Source organism: Chiloscyllium punctatum, chromosome 32 (assembly GCF_047496795.1).
Source record: "Chiloscyllium punctatum isolate Juve2018m chromosome 32, sChiPun1.3, whole genome shotgun sequence".
Classification (NCBI taxonomy): Eukaryota; Metazoa; Chordata; class Chondrichthyes; order Orectolobiformes; family Hemiscylliidae; genus Chiloscyllium; species Chiloscyllium punctatum.
In genome coordinates, this window is record NC_092770.1 from 10,484,993 (window position 1) to 10,504,948 (window position 19,956).

Genomic DNA, 19,956 nt, shown 5'->3' on the forward strand with positions numbered 1-19,956 from the left:
GACATCCAGAAGGGAAGGGATTTTCTCTAAATTAACTTTGTTGCAACCAACTGATGGGATAGTTGAATAAAATGGCTGGGTGAGCAAAGGTGAGTCAATTCACCCCTGTTCACCTAGGAGCTTTACACTTAGGGATATCCTGTCTGGAATTGTAATGAATTGAGGAACCATGTGTTGGATCCAGCTGTATCAATTGGAAGCAATTTATTTAGCCTTATGGCCTTTTGCAGATTTGTTTGACAGGTTTGTGCTGATTGTGATAAAAGTCAGAGCAGTCTTACACCACAAACTATGAAATTCAACTCTAGATCTGGTGTAAAATGGCTGGTTTTGGAGCTAGCAGAATACACTATTCTATTGGGGTTGATTTTACGTTTTTGTCAGGTGAGAAATTAATGACACTGGGTCGGCCATTCATTTTACACACTGCCTTATTTTTCTTCCCATTAAGAATTCAAATCAGGTGATGTACAAAATCAAGTAAGGGAGTCCATTAAATGGAATGGAACTAGAATGGAGCCAAGATGTGTTAAATGAAGTGAGACAACAGTTACTATGTTAGCCATGAGTGGTAATCTGCCAATACGGGCAAGGCCATGACAAGTTCAACCATAAAATCAGTTTTATCTACTTATATTGATACGTTTCTCCTTGAAACCCAGAGCTGGATTTTCTGAGGAATGGCAATCACATTCTGATTGCTGCGCTGTTCCTTTCTCACATTAAGAAAGAGTTCTGCATTTCTGATAGTTGATTTCAATCATAGTTCCTTCAAAAGCGTGGACTGGACTTTAAATCTGACAGGTTACTTGTTGTCAGGATAGCTGAGGGAGTTCAAACCACACCTATTTTTCCACAGCACTCGTTGCCTAGTATTCTGTGATTTAATGTCTGGCATCACAGACAGCTATTTTAGCAGCTCCTGTCAAAGGGTAAGGAAGGGTATGTGTGAGGTTCAGGTGTCAGGAGAGTAGGGTTGATATAGCGTGGTGCTGGAAAAAGCACAGCAGGTCAGCCAGCATCTGAAGAGTAGGAGAGTCAACGTTTCGAGTATAACCCTTCTTTGAAGAAGAGTTATGCCCGAAACATCGACCCGCTTGCTCCCCGGATGCTACCTGATCTGATGTGCTTTTTCCACTGCCACGTTTCATCAACTCTGATTCTCCAGTATCTGCAGTCTTCACTTTCTCCTAGGAGGGTAGGGTGCCAGGTGGGTAACGGGTAGGGTGCTAGGTGGGGAGGCTGTCACATAAATAGAGTGCCAGGTAGCTAGAATGTAGAAAGAAGGTGTTCTAGTGATGAAGTGTTTAGGGAAGTAAGGGTGGTCAAGGAATATTGGGTCAATGGGGCTGATGTGTTGGACCTTTTGTGAGTGGAAAGGGGTTTTGAGTCTTTGCTGCTGCTGTGCCTGGAAGGGTGGTGGATGATGAATCCCTGGGAGATGAAGGGTTGTTAGATCCTGGCGATGTCGGGTCAAGAGGGGAGAGAGTAGGTTTTCTGTTTCAGAGGGAAAGGAGTGTTTTGGGTCAGGAGGTGGTGGTCTTGTTGCATCCTGGCGGAGTCAGTGTTGTCAGGACTTAGGGAGGTGTAGGGTTATTAGTTCCTGGGGAGAGAGGGGTTGTCATGTCCTGGAGGAAAAAGAGGCTGTCAAGCACTGGGGAGAGAGGGAGACAGATGTTGGGTCCCGGGGGGAGAAGAGCACATGTCAGTTCATGGGGATAGAGTGGAGTTTCAAGCCTGGTGGCAGGATGGGGGTGTGTCGGCTCCCAGTGTCAGGTTAGGATCTAGGCAGTATTAGGTGCTCGAGAAGTGTAATTGGGGTATAGATGGTATGTTTGAGGTTGAGAATCATAGACCCCATACAGTGTGGAAGCAGGCCATCCAGCCCAATGATTCCATACTGATCCTCCAAAGAGCATCCCACTCAGACCCACCCACTTACCCTATCCTTGTAACCCTGCATTTCCCATGGCCAACCTTCCTAGCCTGTTCATCCCTGAACACTATGGCAATTTAGCATAGCTAATTCATCTATCTTGCATATCTTTGGACTGTGGGAGGAAACAGAAGAAACTGATGTAGGCAAACTCCACACTGTTGCCCAGGTGGTATCAACCCAGCTCCCTGCTATTGTCAGGCAGCAATGCTGTCCTGAATTTAATTTAATAGTTACCCTGGAGTTGCATCAGTTTTAAAATTTTCAATCTTTTCCTAGCTAACTGTGGATTTAACTGAATCAGAACTCTCCTAATTCTCTGACTCATTTGGACACTTTCAGAGGGTTCGAGGCTTAGGGAAAGCTTTATTGGTTCCAGGCTCATTGGAATCTTCAATTTCCCTAATTCCCATTGGTATCTTCTGCACCATGGATTCCACCATGTTCTGGTGCACAACGCACATCTATGCTGCCAAAATGTCTATCCAGTCATCAGAAAATCTGGGCATAAAATTGAGCTACGATCACTGTATCTTTACTTGTGTAATCAAGCCTAGCGACAACAATGGAAAGGAAATATTTACACTTCTCCTGACATTGAATTTTTCACAAGTAATCTTGATTTCACTGGGAGATACACTAACAATGTATAGTTCGCTTAGGTTCTACAATAACCATTAACAAAAGCAGATAAGACCTGATTTTTGGGATGTGTTCTGAGTCCATGAAATGACAAATTGCCAACCAATTGCAGGAGGGGAAGAATACTCCAGTAGAAATATGTTTCTCTCACCTTCATATCATTTAAAAAAAAATAAACTGATCCAGAAATTACTGTGGATGTAATGGAAAATAATTGAGTAGGAAGAATTTGCTTGATGAAAGCTGAGTTATCATTTATGTACACAAAAGCTCCATGACCGAGCCAAAATATTTCCAGAAGAGTGACATATTATTGGCAGAGTGATAATTAATTCATATATACTTGTAAAATACATTTTGTAAAGAAATGTGGAAATACAAGCTTGAGGCACAAATGGGCCTGGAGCCAAGTGGCACAGAATTTGATAGGGACTGCGCTCACCTTGTGAGCCTTAAGGAAAATGTTAATAATTAACAGTGGGATGGCCAACGTCTCATTGGTGCAGTGCTTATCTCATACCTAAATTTTTGAATTTTTTTTTGGCTAACGTGAGTGGATTTTTAAAACAAGCACAAGGCTATTTAAATGTGCAAATTTGTAATCTAACACCTGTTCCACATCCCCACTGGGAAAACAAAATATCAGTAAATGTTAGGGCAGTCGTGTGACCTATCTCACCAAGGATCCGACTGAAACTCTTTGGTTGTCAAGTCCAAGTAATTATTGCACTTTCTTTTGTAACAAAATCAAGTCATAGAGCCTGGAAGAGCAAGAGTGCTCTCATCACCCCACAGAACTCACGATTAATCCAAAGGAAATAATCACCACATGGAAATGAATTGTGCTGGTCACACTAGTAATCCATTTTTCAGTATACACATTGAGTTGGATCAGTATATGCTCCTCACAGGTTTTACTGGTTTTGCCTTTGGAGAAATCTTCCTTTCTTGTTGCTGGATAAGAGTGGACCCTAATCATTACACAAATTGGAAAATTAATTTTCACATCAACGTCTCATGTTTCAACATACATATTCTGTGACACACTGCTTATTTACACATCAGCTTTGGTTCAACTCTACAATTTTTTCACTGGGTCAGAAGATCATATGTTTAAGTCTCAGTTAAGAATCTAGAGCACATAATCTGAGCTGACACTTCCCTGCAGTACGAAGGGAGAATGAGATGTCCTCTGAATAAGAAGTGACATGTGAACATAACCAATCATGTGTCATTATGTGATAAAGAGTGAGTCTTCTCACATAGTTCTGGCTGGCAGAAATCTTTCAATCAACAAAAACAGATTACCAACTCATGTATATTATTATTACTTTTTGGGTCTTTGCTGTGCTTTGAAACATTCATTCATGGGATGTGTGTCACAGGTAAGCCAGCCTTCATTGCCCATCCCTAGATGCCCCTGGGAAGGTGGTGGTAAGCTGATTTTTTTAAACTGTTGCAGACAATGTACTCCTGGTAGACAGACAATGTCATGAAGGAGGGAGTTTCACGCTTTTGACATTCAGGATGATGATTGGCTTGGGAGGAATGTGCAAATGGTGGTGTGTTATGGTCTCTGCCATCCTTGATGGGTTTGGAAAAAGATATCTAAAGAACCTTAGCAGATTTCTGCAGTATATGTTATACTGTGGCTACTGTGTGTTGGTGGCCATGGGCATGAATGTTTATGGATGTGATGCCAATCAAGTGAACCACTTTGTCCTGGATGATGTCAAGTTTCCAACAACTAAGGACACAATCTTGATTTGTGCTGTGTAGATGGTGGACAGGCTATGTTTAGTCAGAAGGTGAGTTACTCTTCACAGGACTCCTTGCTTCTGATCTGTTCTTGTAGTTGCAGTATTTATATGACTAGTTCAGTTCAGTTTCCAACTAATGGTAACCCCAGAATGTAATAGTGGAGGATTCAATAATACTATTGAATGTGAAGTGGCAGTGGTTAGATTCACTCTTGTTGGAAATGGTCTTAACTTGGCACTTAGGCAGTGTGAATGTTATTTGCCACTTATCGGGTGAAACCAAGATTTGTTGCATATGGACGTGGAATGTTACAGTGTCTGAGTAATCATGAATAGTGCTGAAATTGTGTAATCATCAGCAAATATCCCCATTTCTGTTTTAATAATGGAAGGAAGATCATTGATGAAGCAATTGAAGATGGTTAGGCTGAGAACATTAGCATGAGGGACACCTGCAGAGTTGCCCTGGAGTAGAGATGATTGGCTTCTAATAATCACAAGCATCTTCCTTTGTGCCAGTTATGACTCTAAAGAGCAGAGAATTTTCATCCTGATTGTCATTGATTCTGATTTTGTCAGAACTTCTCCACGCCACACTTGGTCAAATGCGGCCTTAATATCAAGGACAGTCATTTTCACATCATCTCTGAAATTTTGCTCTTTCATCCATGATTGAACTGCAATGATGCCAGTAGATGAATGGCTCTGGTAGTACTGAAACTGAGCATTAGTGAGCAGGTTTTTGTGAAAGAAGTACGACTTGATAACACTGCTGATTACGTCTTCAGTTTACTTTATTGGTGATTGAGACTAGACTGACTGGGAGATAATTGATCAGGTTTGATTTGTCCTTACCTGGACAATTTTCCACATTGTCAGGTGATGCCAGTGTTGTAACTATACTGGAACAACTTGGCTAAGGGAGTGGTAAGTTCTGGAGAACAAGCCTTCAGCATTATGGCCGGAATGTTGTCAGGACCCATAGCCTTTGAAGTATTCAATGTATTCAGCTGCTTCTTGATATCACATGGAGATAGTTGAATTGACTGAAGACCGGGATCTGTGATTCTGAGGATTTCTGGAAGTGGCTGAGAGGGAGCATCCACTCAGCACTTCTGACTAAAGGGTGTTGTAAATATTCCAGCCTTATCTTTTGCACTGATCTGCTGGGCTTCCCCATCATTGAGGATGGGGATGGTTTGTGGACTCTCCTTTTCTAATAAGTTGTTTAATGTCCAAAACCACTGAAGACTTGATGTGGCAAGACGACAGAATTTAGATCTGACCTATTGGTTGTGAACTCGCGCAGCTCTGTCTATCATTTGCTGCTTATGCTATTTGGCACGTGAGTAGTCCTATTTTGTAGCTCCACAGCGTTGGCACCTCATTTTTAGTTATGCTTTGTACTGCACCTGGCGTGATTTCTTGCACTCTCCATTGAAGCAGTGTTAATTCTCTGGCCTGTTGGTAATGAGAGATGTGCTAGGCCAAGAGATTGCAGGTCGCATTCAAGTATAATTCTTCTGCTGATTGCCTAAAGTGCCTCATGGATGCCCAGTGTTCAGATGCCAGATCTGTTCAAAGTCTGTCCCATTTAGCACAGTGATGGTGTCACACAACATGATTTAAGATATTCTCAACATCAAAACAGCACTTCATCTTCTCAAGGAATATGTGCTGGTCACTCTTATCAATACCGTCATGGATAAATGCATCCACAGGAGGCAGACTGATGAAGCTGAGGTCAAGTGTGTTGATTCATGACCACATGATGCAGATCCAGTCTAGCAGCAATGTCCTTTTGAACATGACAAGCTCAGTCAGTAGTGCCAAACCACTTGTGGTAATTGGCAGTGAAAACCACCATCCAGAGTACATTTTGGGCACTTGCTACATTCAGTACGTGGTAATCAGCATGTAGTTTCCTTGCCATTGTTTAATCTGATGCCACAAGATTTCCTGGGATTTGAAGTTTGAGGACACCCAGGATAACGCCCTCCCAACCAAATACCATTGCACTGCCACTTCTACTGGGATTGTCCCACCAGAGGGACAGAGAGATTTGGAGATGGTGATAGTGCCGTCAGAGACATTGTGTAAGTATGACTATACCTGGCTGTTGCTTGACTAGCCTATATACCCTTCAAATTTTGGCACTGGTATTCAGAGTTTGGTAGCTTGAATTTTGCAGGGTTGTCAAGGCTGAGTTTGCCATTGTCATTTCCAGTGCTTTTGTCGATGCCAGGTCAAATGTTTGGCTTCATTCCTTTTTTGAGACCTTTAAGCGGTTGAAACAAATGAAAGGCTTTCTAGACACTTCCATGGTCAATTAAGAATCAGCCACATTGTTGTGGTCCTGGAGTCACATACAGGTCTGACCAGGTAAGAGTGGCAGTTTTCATTCCCTAAAGAACATTGATGAGCTTAAAATGTGAAATGGCTGCTAGAATTTCTCAACATTAGAAAAGAGATTACACTTCAAAATAACTTAATTGATAGTCATTTATTGGAGCATTTGTTAAGTTGTAAGTCTGCTGTGCCCAGTATCCTCTTTCTAAATGTAATAAATATGCCTTACTTGTAAAGATGTGTGATATTTATATTTCACACCATGAAAGCTTTTGGAACTGCTTTGAGGCTTTTAAAATTATTATTTCAAAGTGCCTTTTCGTATCTAAGTTTATATTATTATCATTTCCTCCTCAGTTCGTGATGCTAAATGTAAGACTGGAATAAAACTAGCTTTTTAAGTGAGGGAAACAAACTAATTTCAAATGTCCTTACCCATGGATATATATCTCTAGTTCATCTATGGTAATTACTGCCTTAGAAAATAGTGCACAATGTTGAAGTACTTTCCAGTTTGGTAGAAGGAAAATAATCAGAGCACCAGTCACATTATACTCTTAAAAACCTAGTTGCAATATTAGTTGGACGACAAATATAGTTACTTTGAAAGATGGAAGCAGTTGGCTGTCCTATCCTCTCAGGAATGATTCACACTGCAATTAGTCCACTCCTTAAATGGCAAGGATGAAAATTAGGTTTCTTAACTGGGGAAAATATACATTGAAATATTGAAAATTAGATGTTTCAAGACATTAGCCTATTTTTCAATGCTGATTTCAAAGTGTTTTAATATGTCGAAGAAAATGCCACTGTAATATATGGCTGCCAACTTATAATTGTGCACAATATTTTCAGGCTGTCACCACACATTGCTACAGCACTACATCTTATTATAAGTCTTGATTAGACATGTCTATGATGTAAATAAAGCACTAACAGAATTTTGAGGAACCAATAGGTAAATGATACTGTATTGTTTGCACCAGCATTGAGTAGCCTAAGAATGAATCATTAACAACTGCAAGCACTCAGAACCTCCTATTTGCCTCTAACCTACCTGTGCCCTCTCTATGTTTCACCTTTATCCCCACAACTTGATCCTTAAAGTCATATCTTTGGTCCACTGAGTGGCCAGAATTGCAGTGTTCAAAGTTCAACACCAGCAACCAAAATGAGACTCCTCTTGCTCTCTAGAAGGCTGCCAACATGAAAATCTACCCAAACTCTGGCCATTTATCTGACTGCTGATTGAAGGACCTTGTTGTGAACTGCATGTCAACTAATACAAGTTATCTATTATTTCACACAATGAAAGGAAATAATCTTATGACACACATTGTGGATTCTCCTACTATTTCCTTTCCATTGTCCACAAAACTTTCTTGTGTGATTTAAGTCAGGCAACTGTCTGTGTGGAGTTTGCACATTCTCCCTGTGTCTGCGTGGGTTTCCTCTGGGTGCTCCGGTTTCCTCCCACAGTCCAAGAATGTGCAGGTTAGGTGAATTGGCCATGCTAAATTGGCCGTAGTGTTAGGTGAAGGGGTAAATGTAGGGGAATGGGTCTGGGTGGGTTGCGCTTTGGCGGGTCGATGTGGACTTGTTGGGCCGAAGGGCCTGTTTCCACACTGTAAGTAATCTAATCTAATCTAAAAAAAAGTAGCAAATCATATTTATATTAATCTGACAACATTTAAAAAGTATTGCTAATCTCAACAAGGTAAAAACAATGACTGCAGATGCTGAAAACCAAATACTGGATTAGTGGTGCTGGAAGAGCACAGCAGTTCAGGCAGCATCCAATGATTTCGCTGCTCGTTGGATGCTGCCTGAATTGCTGTGCTCTTCCAGCACCACTAATCCAGTATTGCTAATCTATCAATGCTACTCAAACATAGCTAAATATTTTCATTACACCCCTCCAGAGAAGATGGGACTTGAACCTGGGCCTCCAGACTCAAAGATAGAGACATTATCACTGCACCTTTAAATTACTGAAATGTAGCTCAATACTTTTAACCAGCTTGGTCAGAGATGGTACTATGTACCTGAGAGCAGATGGGACTTGGCCAGGGCTTCCTAGCTTTGGTGTAGGGCACTACCTTTGCACTGCAAAAAACTCTCAAATGTAACTATTGTACTCTATTACTCAATTATAAAGCCCATAGACATTTCTAATCAACCTGTTCAGAGACATTGTTACATGCTTCAGGGGTAGGTAGGACTTGAACCAGGGATCTATTAGCTCAGCACTGGGCATGACCATTGCACACCTTCAGTCCCTCAGATGTAGCTATATATTTTCTAATAAACCCATTCAGAGATACTTTTACCCCCCCCCCCCCCCCACCGCCTGCGAAATAGGTGGAACTTGAACCTTGGATTCCTGGGTCATTGTCAGGGTCACTACTGCTACATTACAAAAGCTCTCAATAGTCTAGCAGTCCATCACCTTAACCACTCCAGCACTTTGTTCAAATGCAGTTAGATATTTTCTAATCGATCTGTTCAGGGATGTTATGCTGCTGGAGCAGGTGGATCTGGACTTGGGTCTCCTGACTCAGAAGTTGGGGCATTACCACTGCTCCACAGGAATCCTTTCAAATATAGTTAAAATTAACAGAGAAAAATGGATTGCCTGTGGTCTAAGCTTCCAATTTAAATCTCTTTACAATCCACCGGTTCATTATTTTGTTCAATAGACAATAGACAATAGACAATAGATGCAGGAGTAGGCCATTCTGCCCTTCGAGCCTGCACCGCCATTCAATATGATCATGGCTGATCATTCCTAATCAGTATCCTGTTCCAGCCTTATCTCCATACCCCTTGACTCCACTATCTTTAAGAGCTCTATCTAATTCTTTCTTAAAAGAATCCAGAGACTGGGCCTCCACTGCCCTCTGGGGCAGAGCATTCCACACAGCCACCACTCTCTGGGTGAAGTAGTTTCTCCTCATCTCTGTCCTAAATGGTCTACCCCGTATTTTTAAGTTGTGTCCTCTGGTTCGGCACTCCCCCATCAACGGAAATATGTTCCCTCCTGCCAGAGTGTCCAGTCCTTTCATAAGCCTATACGTTTCAATCAGATCCCCTCTCAGTCTTCTAAACTCAAGGGTATACAAGCCCAGTAGCTTCAGTCTTTCCGTGTAAGGCAATCCTGCCATTCCAGGAATTGACCTCGTGAACCTACGCTGCACTCCCTCAATAGCCAGAATGTCTTTCCTCAAATTTGGAGACCAGAACTGTACACAGTACTCCAGGTGTGGTCTCACCAGGGCCCTGTACAGCTGCAGAAGCACCTCTTTGCTTCTATACTCAATCCCTCTTGTTATGAAGGCCAGCATGCTATTAGCCTTCTTCACGACCTGCTGTACCTGCATGCTTGCCTTCATTGACTGGTGGACAAGAACACCCAGATCTCTCTGAACAGCCCCTTTACCTAATTTGATACCATTGAGGTAGTAATCTGCCTTCCTGTTCTTGCCACCAAAGTGGATAACCAGACATTTATCCACATTAAACTGCATCTGCCATGCATCTGCCCACTCACCTAACTTGTCCAGGTCACCCTGTAATCCCCTAACATCCTCATCACATTTCACCCTACCACCTAGCTTTGTGTCATCAGCAAATTTGCTAATGTTATTGCTGATACCATCTTCTATATCATTTACATATATTGTAAAAAGCTGCGGTCCCAGCACGGATCCCTGCGGTACCCCACTGGTCACTGCCTGCCATTTCGAAATGGAGCCGTTAATCACTACCCTTTGTTTCCTATTAGCCAACCAATTCTCTATCCAATCTAGTACTTTGCCCCCAATCCCATGCGCCCTAATTTTACTCACTAACCTCTTGTGTGGGACTTTATCAAAAGCTTTCTGAAAGTCCAGGTACAGTACATCCACTGGATCTCCCTCGTCCATCTTCCGAGTTACATCCTCAAAAAATTCAAGAAGATTAGTCAAGCATGATTTCCCCTTCATAAATCCATGCTGACTCTGTCCTATCCTGTTACTATTATCCAGATGTGCCGTAATTTCATCCTTTATAATAGACTCCAGCATCTTTCCCACCACTGAGGTCAGACTAACTGGTCTATAATTTCCTGCTTTCTCCCGCCCACCCTTCTTAAAAAGTGGCACAACATTAGCCGCCCTCCAATCCTCAGGAACCAACCCCGATTCTATTGAACTCTGGAAAATAATCACCAGCGCATCCACGATTTCCCGAGCCACCTCCTTCAGTACCCTGGGATGCAGGCCATCAGGTCCCGGAGACTTATCAACCTTCAGACCTAACAGTCTCTCCAACACCAAATCCTGGCAAATAGAAATTCCCTTAAGTTCAGGTCCTTCAGCCACTGTTACCTCAGGGAGATTGCTTGTGTCTTCCCCAGTGAACACAGATCTGAAGTACCCATTTAATTCCTCTGCCATTTCTTCGTTCCCAGTAATATATTCCCCTGCTTCTGTCTTCAAGGGCCCAATTTTTGTCCTAACCATTTTTTTGCCTTGGACATACCTAAAAAAGCTTTTACTATCCTCCTTTATATTCTTGGCCAGTTTACCTTCGTACCTCATTTTTTCTCTGCGTATTTCCTTCTTACTAATCCTCTGTTGTTCTTTAAAAGCTTCCCAGTCCTCCGTTTTCCTGCTTATCTTCGCTAAGTTATACTTTTTCTCTTTTAACCTTATATGTTTCTTTACTTCCCTTGTCAGCCACGGCCGCCCATGTCTCCTCCTGGGATCTTTCTTCCTTTTAGGAATGAACTGATCCTGCATCTTCTGCATTATACACAGAAATATCCGCCATTGTTCCTCCACGGTCTTCCCTGTTAAGGTATTAAACCATTGAACTTTGGCCAGTTGCTCCCTCATAGCTCCATATTTCCCTTTATTCAACTGAAATATTGTCACTTCAGATTGTACCCACTCCCTCTCAAATTGCAGATTGAAGCTTATTGTATTATGGTCACTACTTCCCAATGGCTCCTTCACTTCGAGGTCACTGACCAATTCTGGTTCGTTACACAATACCAGATCCAGAATCGCCTTATCCCTGGTCGGCTCCAGCACCAGCTGCTCTAAAAATCCATCTCTGAGGCACTCCACAAAGTCTCTTTCTTGAGGCACGATACCATCCTGATTCACCCAGTCAACCTGCATGTTAAAATCCCCCATAACAACTGTAGTAACATCTTTGCGACAAGCCAATTTCAGCTCCTGATTCAACTTACCTCCAACATCCAGACTACTGTTTGGGGGCCTGTAGATGACTCCCATGAGGGTCTTTTTACCCTTAGTGTTTCGAAGCTCTATCCACACTGACTCTACATCCCCTGACTCTAGGTCCGCCCGCGCAAGGGACTGAATATCCTCCCTTACCAACAAGGCCACCCCACCCCCTCTGCCCGTCAGTCTATCCTTACGATAACACATGTAGCCTTGAATATTCATTTCCCAGGCCCTGTCCCCATGAAGCCACGTCTCAGTTATCCCCACAATATCGTATCTGCCAATTTCCAAAAGAGCCTCAAGCTCATCCACCTTGTGTCTAATGCTTCGTGCATTCATATATAGAATTTTTAATTTGTTACTGCTCTCACCCTTCCCCTCAACCCTTATTTCACTCAACTTTACAGCATGATGCCTTTTCCAGTTTTCTGCCTCCTTGATACAGTTGTCTTTCTTGACTTCTCTTGTTCTAACTACCCCTTCAATTTCCTTTTTAAACATCCAGCTTGTCCCCTCCCCCCCGCTACTTAGTTTAAATGTAGCGGTGTTGCAGCAGAAAACCTGCCTGCCAGAATGCCGATCCCTGTTCTATTAAGGTGCAAGCCATCTCTCTTGTAGAATTTATGGTTACCATAAAATATACCCCAGTGATCCAAGAACTTGAAACCTTGCTTCCTGCACCAGTTCCCCAACCACACGTTCAAGTCCATTATCTCCCGGTTTCTGGCCACACTAGCCCGAGGAACGGGAAGCAAACTGGAGATAACCACCTTGGACGTCCTGCTTTTTAGCCTTCTTCCTAGTTCTGCGAAGTCTCGCTGTCGTATGTTCCTCCTCTTCTTCCCGACATCATTTGTGCCGACGTGTACCACCACCTCGGGCTCTTCACCCTCGTCCTTGAGGATGTCCTGCACTCTGTCCGCGATGTCTTTCACTCTAGCACCAGGAAAGCAACACACCATCCTTAAATCCCGTCTGCTGCCACAAAAACCCCGGTCAGTTCCTCTCACGATGGAGTCCCCTATTACCACGGCTCTATGTGATGTCTGACTCTTCCGCTCTGCTTCTGCGGCAACTTTTGATTGACAAACATGGCCGCCTTGCGAACTGGTAGTGTCATCAGACTCTACTGTTTCCAAAAGCTTCAACTTGTTCCTGACAGGTACTTCTCCCGGTGTCTCTTGCACCTGTCTCCTCTCTGCCTTCCACATCGTCTGCACTCTTCTGCTCTCTTCTGGCATGATTGGTGTAATAACATCACTGAAGGTCTTGTCCAGAAAGATCTCGTTCTCTAGGATGAGCCTAAGGTCTTCGAGTACTTTCGTCAGTGCTGCAATATGCTCGGTCAATTGCTGAATGTGCGCACACTTTCCACACATATACGAGCCAGACACACCAGAGTCGTTGACTTGCCACATCAAACACGTAGCGCACTGAACCAGCTGAGCACACCCACTCTAATAACAATCACTTACCTACCCGACCAGCTTTGCGCTCCGTCTGAACTTCCGCCCAGCTCCCGCCGCTCTCTGCTGCGAAAAGACCGTTGGCGTCGAGGTAAGTTCTTTATATAACAATCACTTACCTACCCGACCAGCTTTGCGCTCCGTCTGAACTTCCGCCCAGCTCCCGCCGCTCTCTGCTGCGAAAAATGAGCCATACTTTGATTTCAGTTTAATTTACCTTGTTTTAAGCCATCACTTTTACATTCTTTGCTCTAATTTCCTTCTTTCAGTTTTTGCAATAGTTTTTGAAATGTTCTGGGTGTCATATTTTAATGCCTTTTTTTGCTACATATTTAATGTAGCAAATATCCCAACTTTCATTTAAAAATTGGGCACTGAACTAAAGACGGAGACAATAAGACAGGTACAAAAAGCAATGTCTTTAATAAGGAAAGAGCAACGAAGAGGCAAAGAGAATTGTTGGGGAAATTCTGGAGTCTCAAGATCTGTGCAACTGTAGGTATGCCACCTGTTGTGTGGTGAAGGAGGGGCAAATGGGCAAATGGGCAAAGGTTTGGAGGAACGTTGGGCTCTTAGAGCTTTGCAGGTATGTTATATGTGGGGACAGGATTAACTTTGGTTTTCAGCACCTGTCCTAGTGTTAGCTCAGTGCCATTTCTAATATGATCATTGAGATATTATGTTACATTAAACCTGCTATAAAACATTAAAATGTGAATGCAAGAAATTTTCAGAAACTAACATAATTAAAAAATGAGAGCAAAGAGCATAAAAGTAAGAGCTTAAAATAAGGAAAATTAAAATGGTAATATTAATGAAAAAAGTATAGACTGATTTAACACAATAATGAAGCAATAGATTTAAATTGGAAGCTATGGTCACAGGTAATTTATTTTTCTCTGTTAATTTTAGCTACTTTTGAAGGAACTCCTGTAAAATCCCTATCTCTGTGTAAGGAGTCCACCTGTTCCAGAAGGGTGTCATAACATCTCTGATCTGGTTGATTGGGAAATATCTATTTGATGAGGAGGCCCAGCAGTTAGGGTGATGGAATACTAATCCATTGAATGCTCCTGTGGTGCAGTGTTAGTGTCTCTACCTCTGAGCCAAGTGACCTGGGTCTAAGTCCCAACTGCACCAGAGGTATATCATAGGTTGACTAGAAAATATCTAACTACCTTTGAGTAGCATTGATTGAGGCTTCGGTGGATGAGGAGAAAACATAGATCAGTGAGCATAGGATTGATAACAAAATTTGGAGATTTCAAGTTAATGGAGAGAGAAAAATAGAAGGCTAGTGATGAAAGGATTGGAATAATTGAGTTTGAAGGTAACACAAACATAGATCTTAGTATCAGCTCCTCTGTTATTCAGGAAACTTCCCCAAACATATCTATGTTTGATCATAATGGTACACTAATTGATTCCCATTCATTTTAACCCACAAGGTATGAAAAAAAAACAATAACTCGGATGCGTTTACGTGTTCATGATTTCTACATATGAATAGTCTTCAGTTTCTTGCCAAGAAAAACAGCATTGACCAGGGCTCAGATGTAGAGCATTTCCTTATCTTTAAGAAGAGAAATATGTTGTAATACAAAAGCAGTTAAAAATCTTGGAGTAATAAGGATTAAGTAGATTTGCATGAGTTCTCAATTTCATCCGAATGAAAGGGAAAGCTTAATGCTATGGAGCCTTAACTAAATTATCACATTCTCATACCGGTGAGTTAGAGACCAAAAGGTGTATTAGGTGATCTCTGTAAAGCAGCATGGAATGTGATTAGGTGGTTGTTATCAAATTTCTATCACCTGCATTAACAAAAATCCTGTCTTGTATAAAGTCATTAATTTTATTTTTATGTTTTCTTCCAGCCGAGCCATTAAAGCCAACCAGGATCTACTTCCAGAAACACCTTGGGCGAATATCTTTTACAATGACTTTTGGGGAACCCTGCTTACACACAGTGGGAGCCACAAGTCCTACCGTCCACTTTGTACACTTTCCTTCCGTTTTAACTGTGCCTTTGGTGGTATGGATCCCTGGGGATATCATTTTGTCAATGTGCTTTTGCACAGTGCAGTCACTGGTCTCTTTACAAACTTCTCGCGGGTGTTATTTGGCGATGGCTATTGGACTTTTATTGCAGGACTACTGTTTGCTGCACACCCTATTCACACTGAAGCAGTGGCAGGAATTGTAGGCCGAGCAGATGTTGGAGCTGGGCTCTTTTTCCTCCTGTCCTTAATGTGTTACATTCGGCACTGTGGGTGCAGGCGACATTCTCTGAGGAGCTGGGCCTGGTTATTTGGAAGCTTCATGTGTGCTGCCTGCAGTATGCTCTGGAAGGAGCAAGGAGTAACTGTCCTGGCTATTTCCGCTGTCTATGATGTATTTATAGATCGCAGGCTCAAATTTTACCAACTCATCTCATTGATTCACAAGGTAAGCCACATCAGAATAATGCAACAATTAATGACCAAAAATGAACAGGGTAACTGTGAATAACAGGGAGCCTTACTCTCTGACAGTACAGGTAGCCAGGTATGGGCTGCCTGTGATTTGCTGACAGGAAGAATGTATTAAATTATTTCTTGTGTGTTTCTTGTGCTCTCATGTAGATGCTGATAATAATTATGTAAAGTTCCTTCCACTTTTCTTGTTTTTAGCAGTCACATTTGAGTGCATCCTGTTTATGCACTTGGTGTCGAAGCTGATAGAACCCACACCAAGGATTGGTATTATGCTGATAGCAGTTTAGATACATCATTAAAATGGAACAGTGGACTAAACTGGAAATTGCCCCTCCCTTGTACTTTATCATTAGCCACATTCTTCCCCCCCACCCTGGCAAATGCAATGATCCATTTTGATACAGTCTTGATTCTTGTTCAATTTAAAGGAACAAAAGTGATAGCAAACAGAAAGGATTCATGGTTTTCACAGCATTTGATATGGTAGTGTAGAACTGACTGGCTGACAGTGGCTTATGTTGGATTTGGCAGTGCCATTGTTTTATCCATAAATATTTATACACAGCTTTGGTTAAGGCAATATTTCTGCGTTTTAGCCACAAGATAGGAACTGATAACTGATTCTCAAAACATGCCTTAGAAAATTCAATGTTGACTATCACCAATTTCTTCCCTCCCTTCAACCAATGGTGTTTTGTCTTTGTTGGTGCAAATCATGACATATGCATTGCTAATTGCTGCTCCACTGCTCCAATAACGGCTACATATATGTAAATCTTAATAATGTGGGTTCGGTGGTCATCACAGGCCAAATTCACAGTCATGGCTTGGACCAATTTTAACTCCTGCACCAGGGTATCACTATAATTAGATCCAAAAACAGAAATTTCTGGAAAAGCTCAGCAGTTCTGGTACCATTTAGAGAGAAAACTAGAGTTAGATGATTGGGCACGGGCTAGCAATCAAACCTAGGAATTTCTTTGTTCATTTGCATTTAAATCTACTTATACAAATGGAGAAGTATAAAACATAGGAAGATAGAAAATACTAGACAAACAAAAATGATGTTCGTCTACTGTCCTGTACTGTCCTGGAACTTGCATGACACAATAATGATGGAGTTGTTGAATAAACATAACAATCAAACTTTATCAAATAACTCAACAATGGAGATGAGGAAAAACACTAACAACTTTGATATAAAGTCACATTTTCTCTCCCAAGGTACATTTGAATAATATTTATACAATATTTTCATGCAACGTCAAGCATAATTATAGTGTATAATTATTTGACTGACAAGGCAATGTTTGAATGGTAGCATATGACATTTTTAAGTGTCTGTATTTGACTTCTAATATGGACACCAGGTCCAAGAAAGCAAGATATTTTCTTTTATTTGTTCATAGGATGTGAGTGTTGCTGACTGAGCCAGCATTTATTGTGTATCCCTAATTAATTGCCGTTTGATTCAACCATATTTCTGTGGGTCTGGTGTCATGTGTAGGCCAGACCACGTATGGATAGCAGATCTCTTTCCCTAAAGGTCATTAGTGAACCAGATAGGTTTTACAACAATCAACAATGGTTCTTGTTTTTAATTTCAGGAATTTGTTCAGCTCAAACTTCACCATCAGCCATTGTAGGTTTCGAACTCATATCCTCTGACATCAATTTAGGATTCAGGATTACAGAGGCAGTCCCATGATGACACATGTTTCCATGGATGACATTATGGATTATTAAAATCCACATTTTAAGTAGTAATTATAAATTTTGATCCATCCCAACAAGGGGCATAAATGTGATTTTCTAATGTTTTAAATACACCTAATATTTTGCTTTTGAATGATTGGTGAGATCATAAAGCAAAAACCTATAAGTTCTGGAGTAAAGTTAAAAATTTGGTCCTTGATACATGTTTGTAATACTCTATACAATTCAACTAAGTGGTTAATAATGCTTGTAAGCCACACTTGTATTTGCATGTCATTGTGTCACCATGGTGCATCAGTCAACTAAAATGACAAAAGCATTGCAGAGAAATGAACTGAATCAACTTCAGCTTAAACATCAGACACAGTAAAAGAATGATAAAGTTGATTTTGTTTTGTACTTCAATGTATATTTTAATTCTTTTGAATTTGTGTTTAAGTATAACAGAGCTAATATGGATTTCAGAATCAGGACAGTAACGTTCATTGTGAATGAAATCTGTGGTCTTTATGACAGATTAGTAAGTTTGTTAATTGAGTGGCTGAATCACATACAGAAGGAAGACTTGCATGTCTGTTGGTCTGTAGCATTAGATGGCTTTAGCAGGAATTGTTGACAGTCTGTTTTAAAGTTTGGTTGATGTACACAGCTCTTTTATTGGCCCGGGCCACAAATAGCCAAGCAACTGCAAACTCATCATAGACCTAGGTTGGCTTGGCATCCTTTTGCCTGTTGGGTGGCATCATGTCCATGTAGATTAGTGGGAATGTTGACTTGATTTAACTTGTAATGAATAACCTATAGAGGGGTGAATAATGGGCACAAGAAGGAGGTTATGCAAATAACAAGAGCCTATGGAACTAGAATATCTGTGGCTAGCAGTCTCCATGTTCTCATTTAAAACCAACAACTTAAAAATCTTAGGTTAGGCAACAATTGATAAGTATTAGAAATATGTGCATACATCCCCACTGTCACACACATACACACAGACACAAATTGAGCCATTCAGAAAGCAGAAACTACAAGCCAGTTAGCTTAACATCTGTTGTAGGAAGAATGTTAGTAGAAATACTTAATAATGAAGTAATAAGAACAGGAGTCGGCCATTCAGCCTCTTGAGCCTATTCCAACATTCAATGGCTGTTCTGTGGCCTAACTGCACATCCCTGCCTTTGAATCATATCCCTTAATACCCTTGCTTAACAAATGTTTATTTATCTCAGATTTAAAATTAACAACTGATTCAGTGTTCTTTTGTGGAGGAGAAACATTTACCATCCTATTTGCAAAGAACTGCTTCCTATCATCCTTCCTGAATGGTCTGGCCCTGAATTTTATGACTATCCCCTCATTCTAGAATCCCCAAACAATGGAAATAGTTTATTTATCCCGTCATTTCCTGTTAATATCTTGAATATTTCAATCATGTAACCTCTTAACCTTCTAAATTCTTGAGAAAACAGGCCTAAGTTGTATGATTTCTCCTAATAATTTAACCCCTGAGTATCATACTTATAAACCTGCATTGTACGCTCTCCAAAGACAACATATCCTTCTTAAGGTGTGGTGCCCAGATCTGCTGTCAGTACTCCAAGTGGGGTCTAACCAGGGTTTTGAATAACTGCAGTATGACCTCTGCATCCTTGTATTCCAGTCTTATAGATATAAAGAAGGAGAAAGTGAGGACTGCAGATGCTGGAGATCAGAACTGAAAAATGTGTTGCTGGAAAAGTGCAGCAGGTCAGGCAGCATCCAAGGAGCAGGAGAATCGACGATTCTCCTGCTCCTTGGATGCTGCCTGACCTGCTGTGCTTTTCCATCAACACATTTTTCAGTTCTAGATATAAAGGCCAACTTTCCATTAACTTTCTTGATTATTTTCTGCACCCATTTGTAACATTTTAAAGACCTACACACCTGAGCCCCCAAATCCTTTTAGACATTCACTGTACTTAACTTCACACCATCTAGAGAGTACCTGATGTATCTTTTTTTTAGTCTAAAATGGAGAACATCACACTTACTTACATTGAACTCCATCTGCCACTATTTTGCCAGGAGGACACTTAAATGTATTCAAGGTAATCAAGCAATGTCAACGTGGCTTTGTAAAAGGAAGTCATATTTGCTCAATCTATTGGAACTCTTTGAGGAAGTAACATGCTGTGGATAAAGGGGAATTTATGGATGCACTGCACTTAGATTTCCAGACGGCATTTGATAGAGTGCCACCTGGCACAGTGGTTAGCACTGCTGCCTCACAGCACCAGAGACCTGGGTTCCATTCCTGCCTCAGGCAACTGTCTGTGAAGAGTTTGCACATTCTCCCCGTGTCTGCATGGGTTTCCTTTGGGTGCTCTGGTTTCCTCC

General features: G+C 41.4%; 1 protein-coding gene across 3 annotated transcripts in view; it reads left to right on the forward strand.

Moving 5' to 3' along the window:
- Window positions 1–19,956, forward strand: part of LOC140457888 (protein O-mannosyl-transferase TMTC2-like) — a 185,195-nt gene that overhangs the window by 56,014 nt on the left and 109,225 nt on the right. For 2 of the 3 annotated variants that reach the window (XM_072551631.1, XM_072551630.1), the window contains exon 2: window positions 15,268–15,838. In XM_072551631.1, coding sequence (XP_072407732.1) covers window positions 15,428–15,838 — 411 coding nt within the window. In that variant the 5' untranslated portion in view covers window positions 15,268–15,427. Of the gene's footprint in view, window positions 1–15,267; window positions 15,839–19,956 lie in introns of those variants that run through there. The other variant, XM_072551632.1, reaches the window with a different exon arrangement.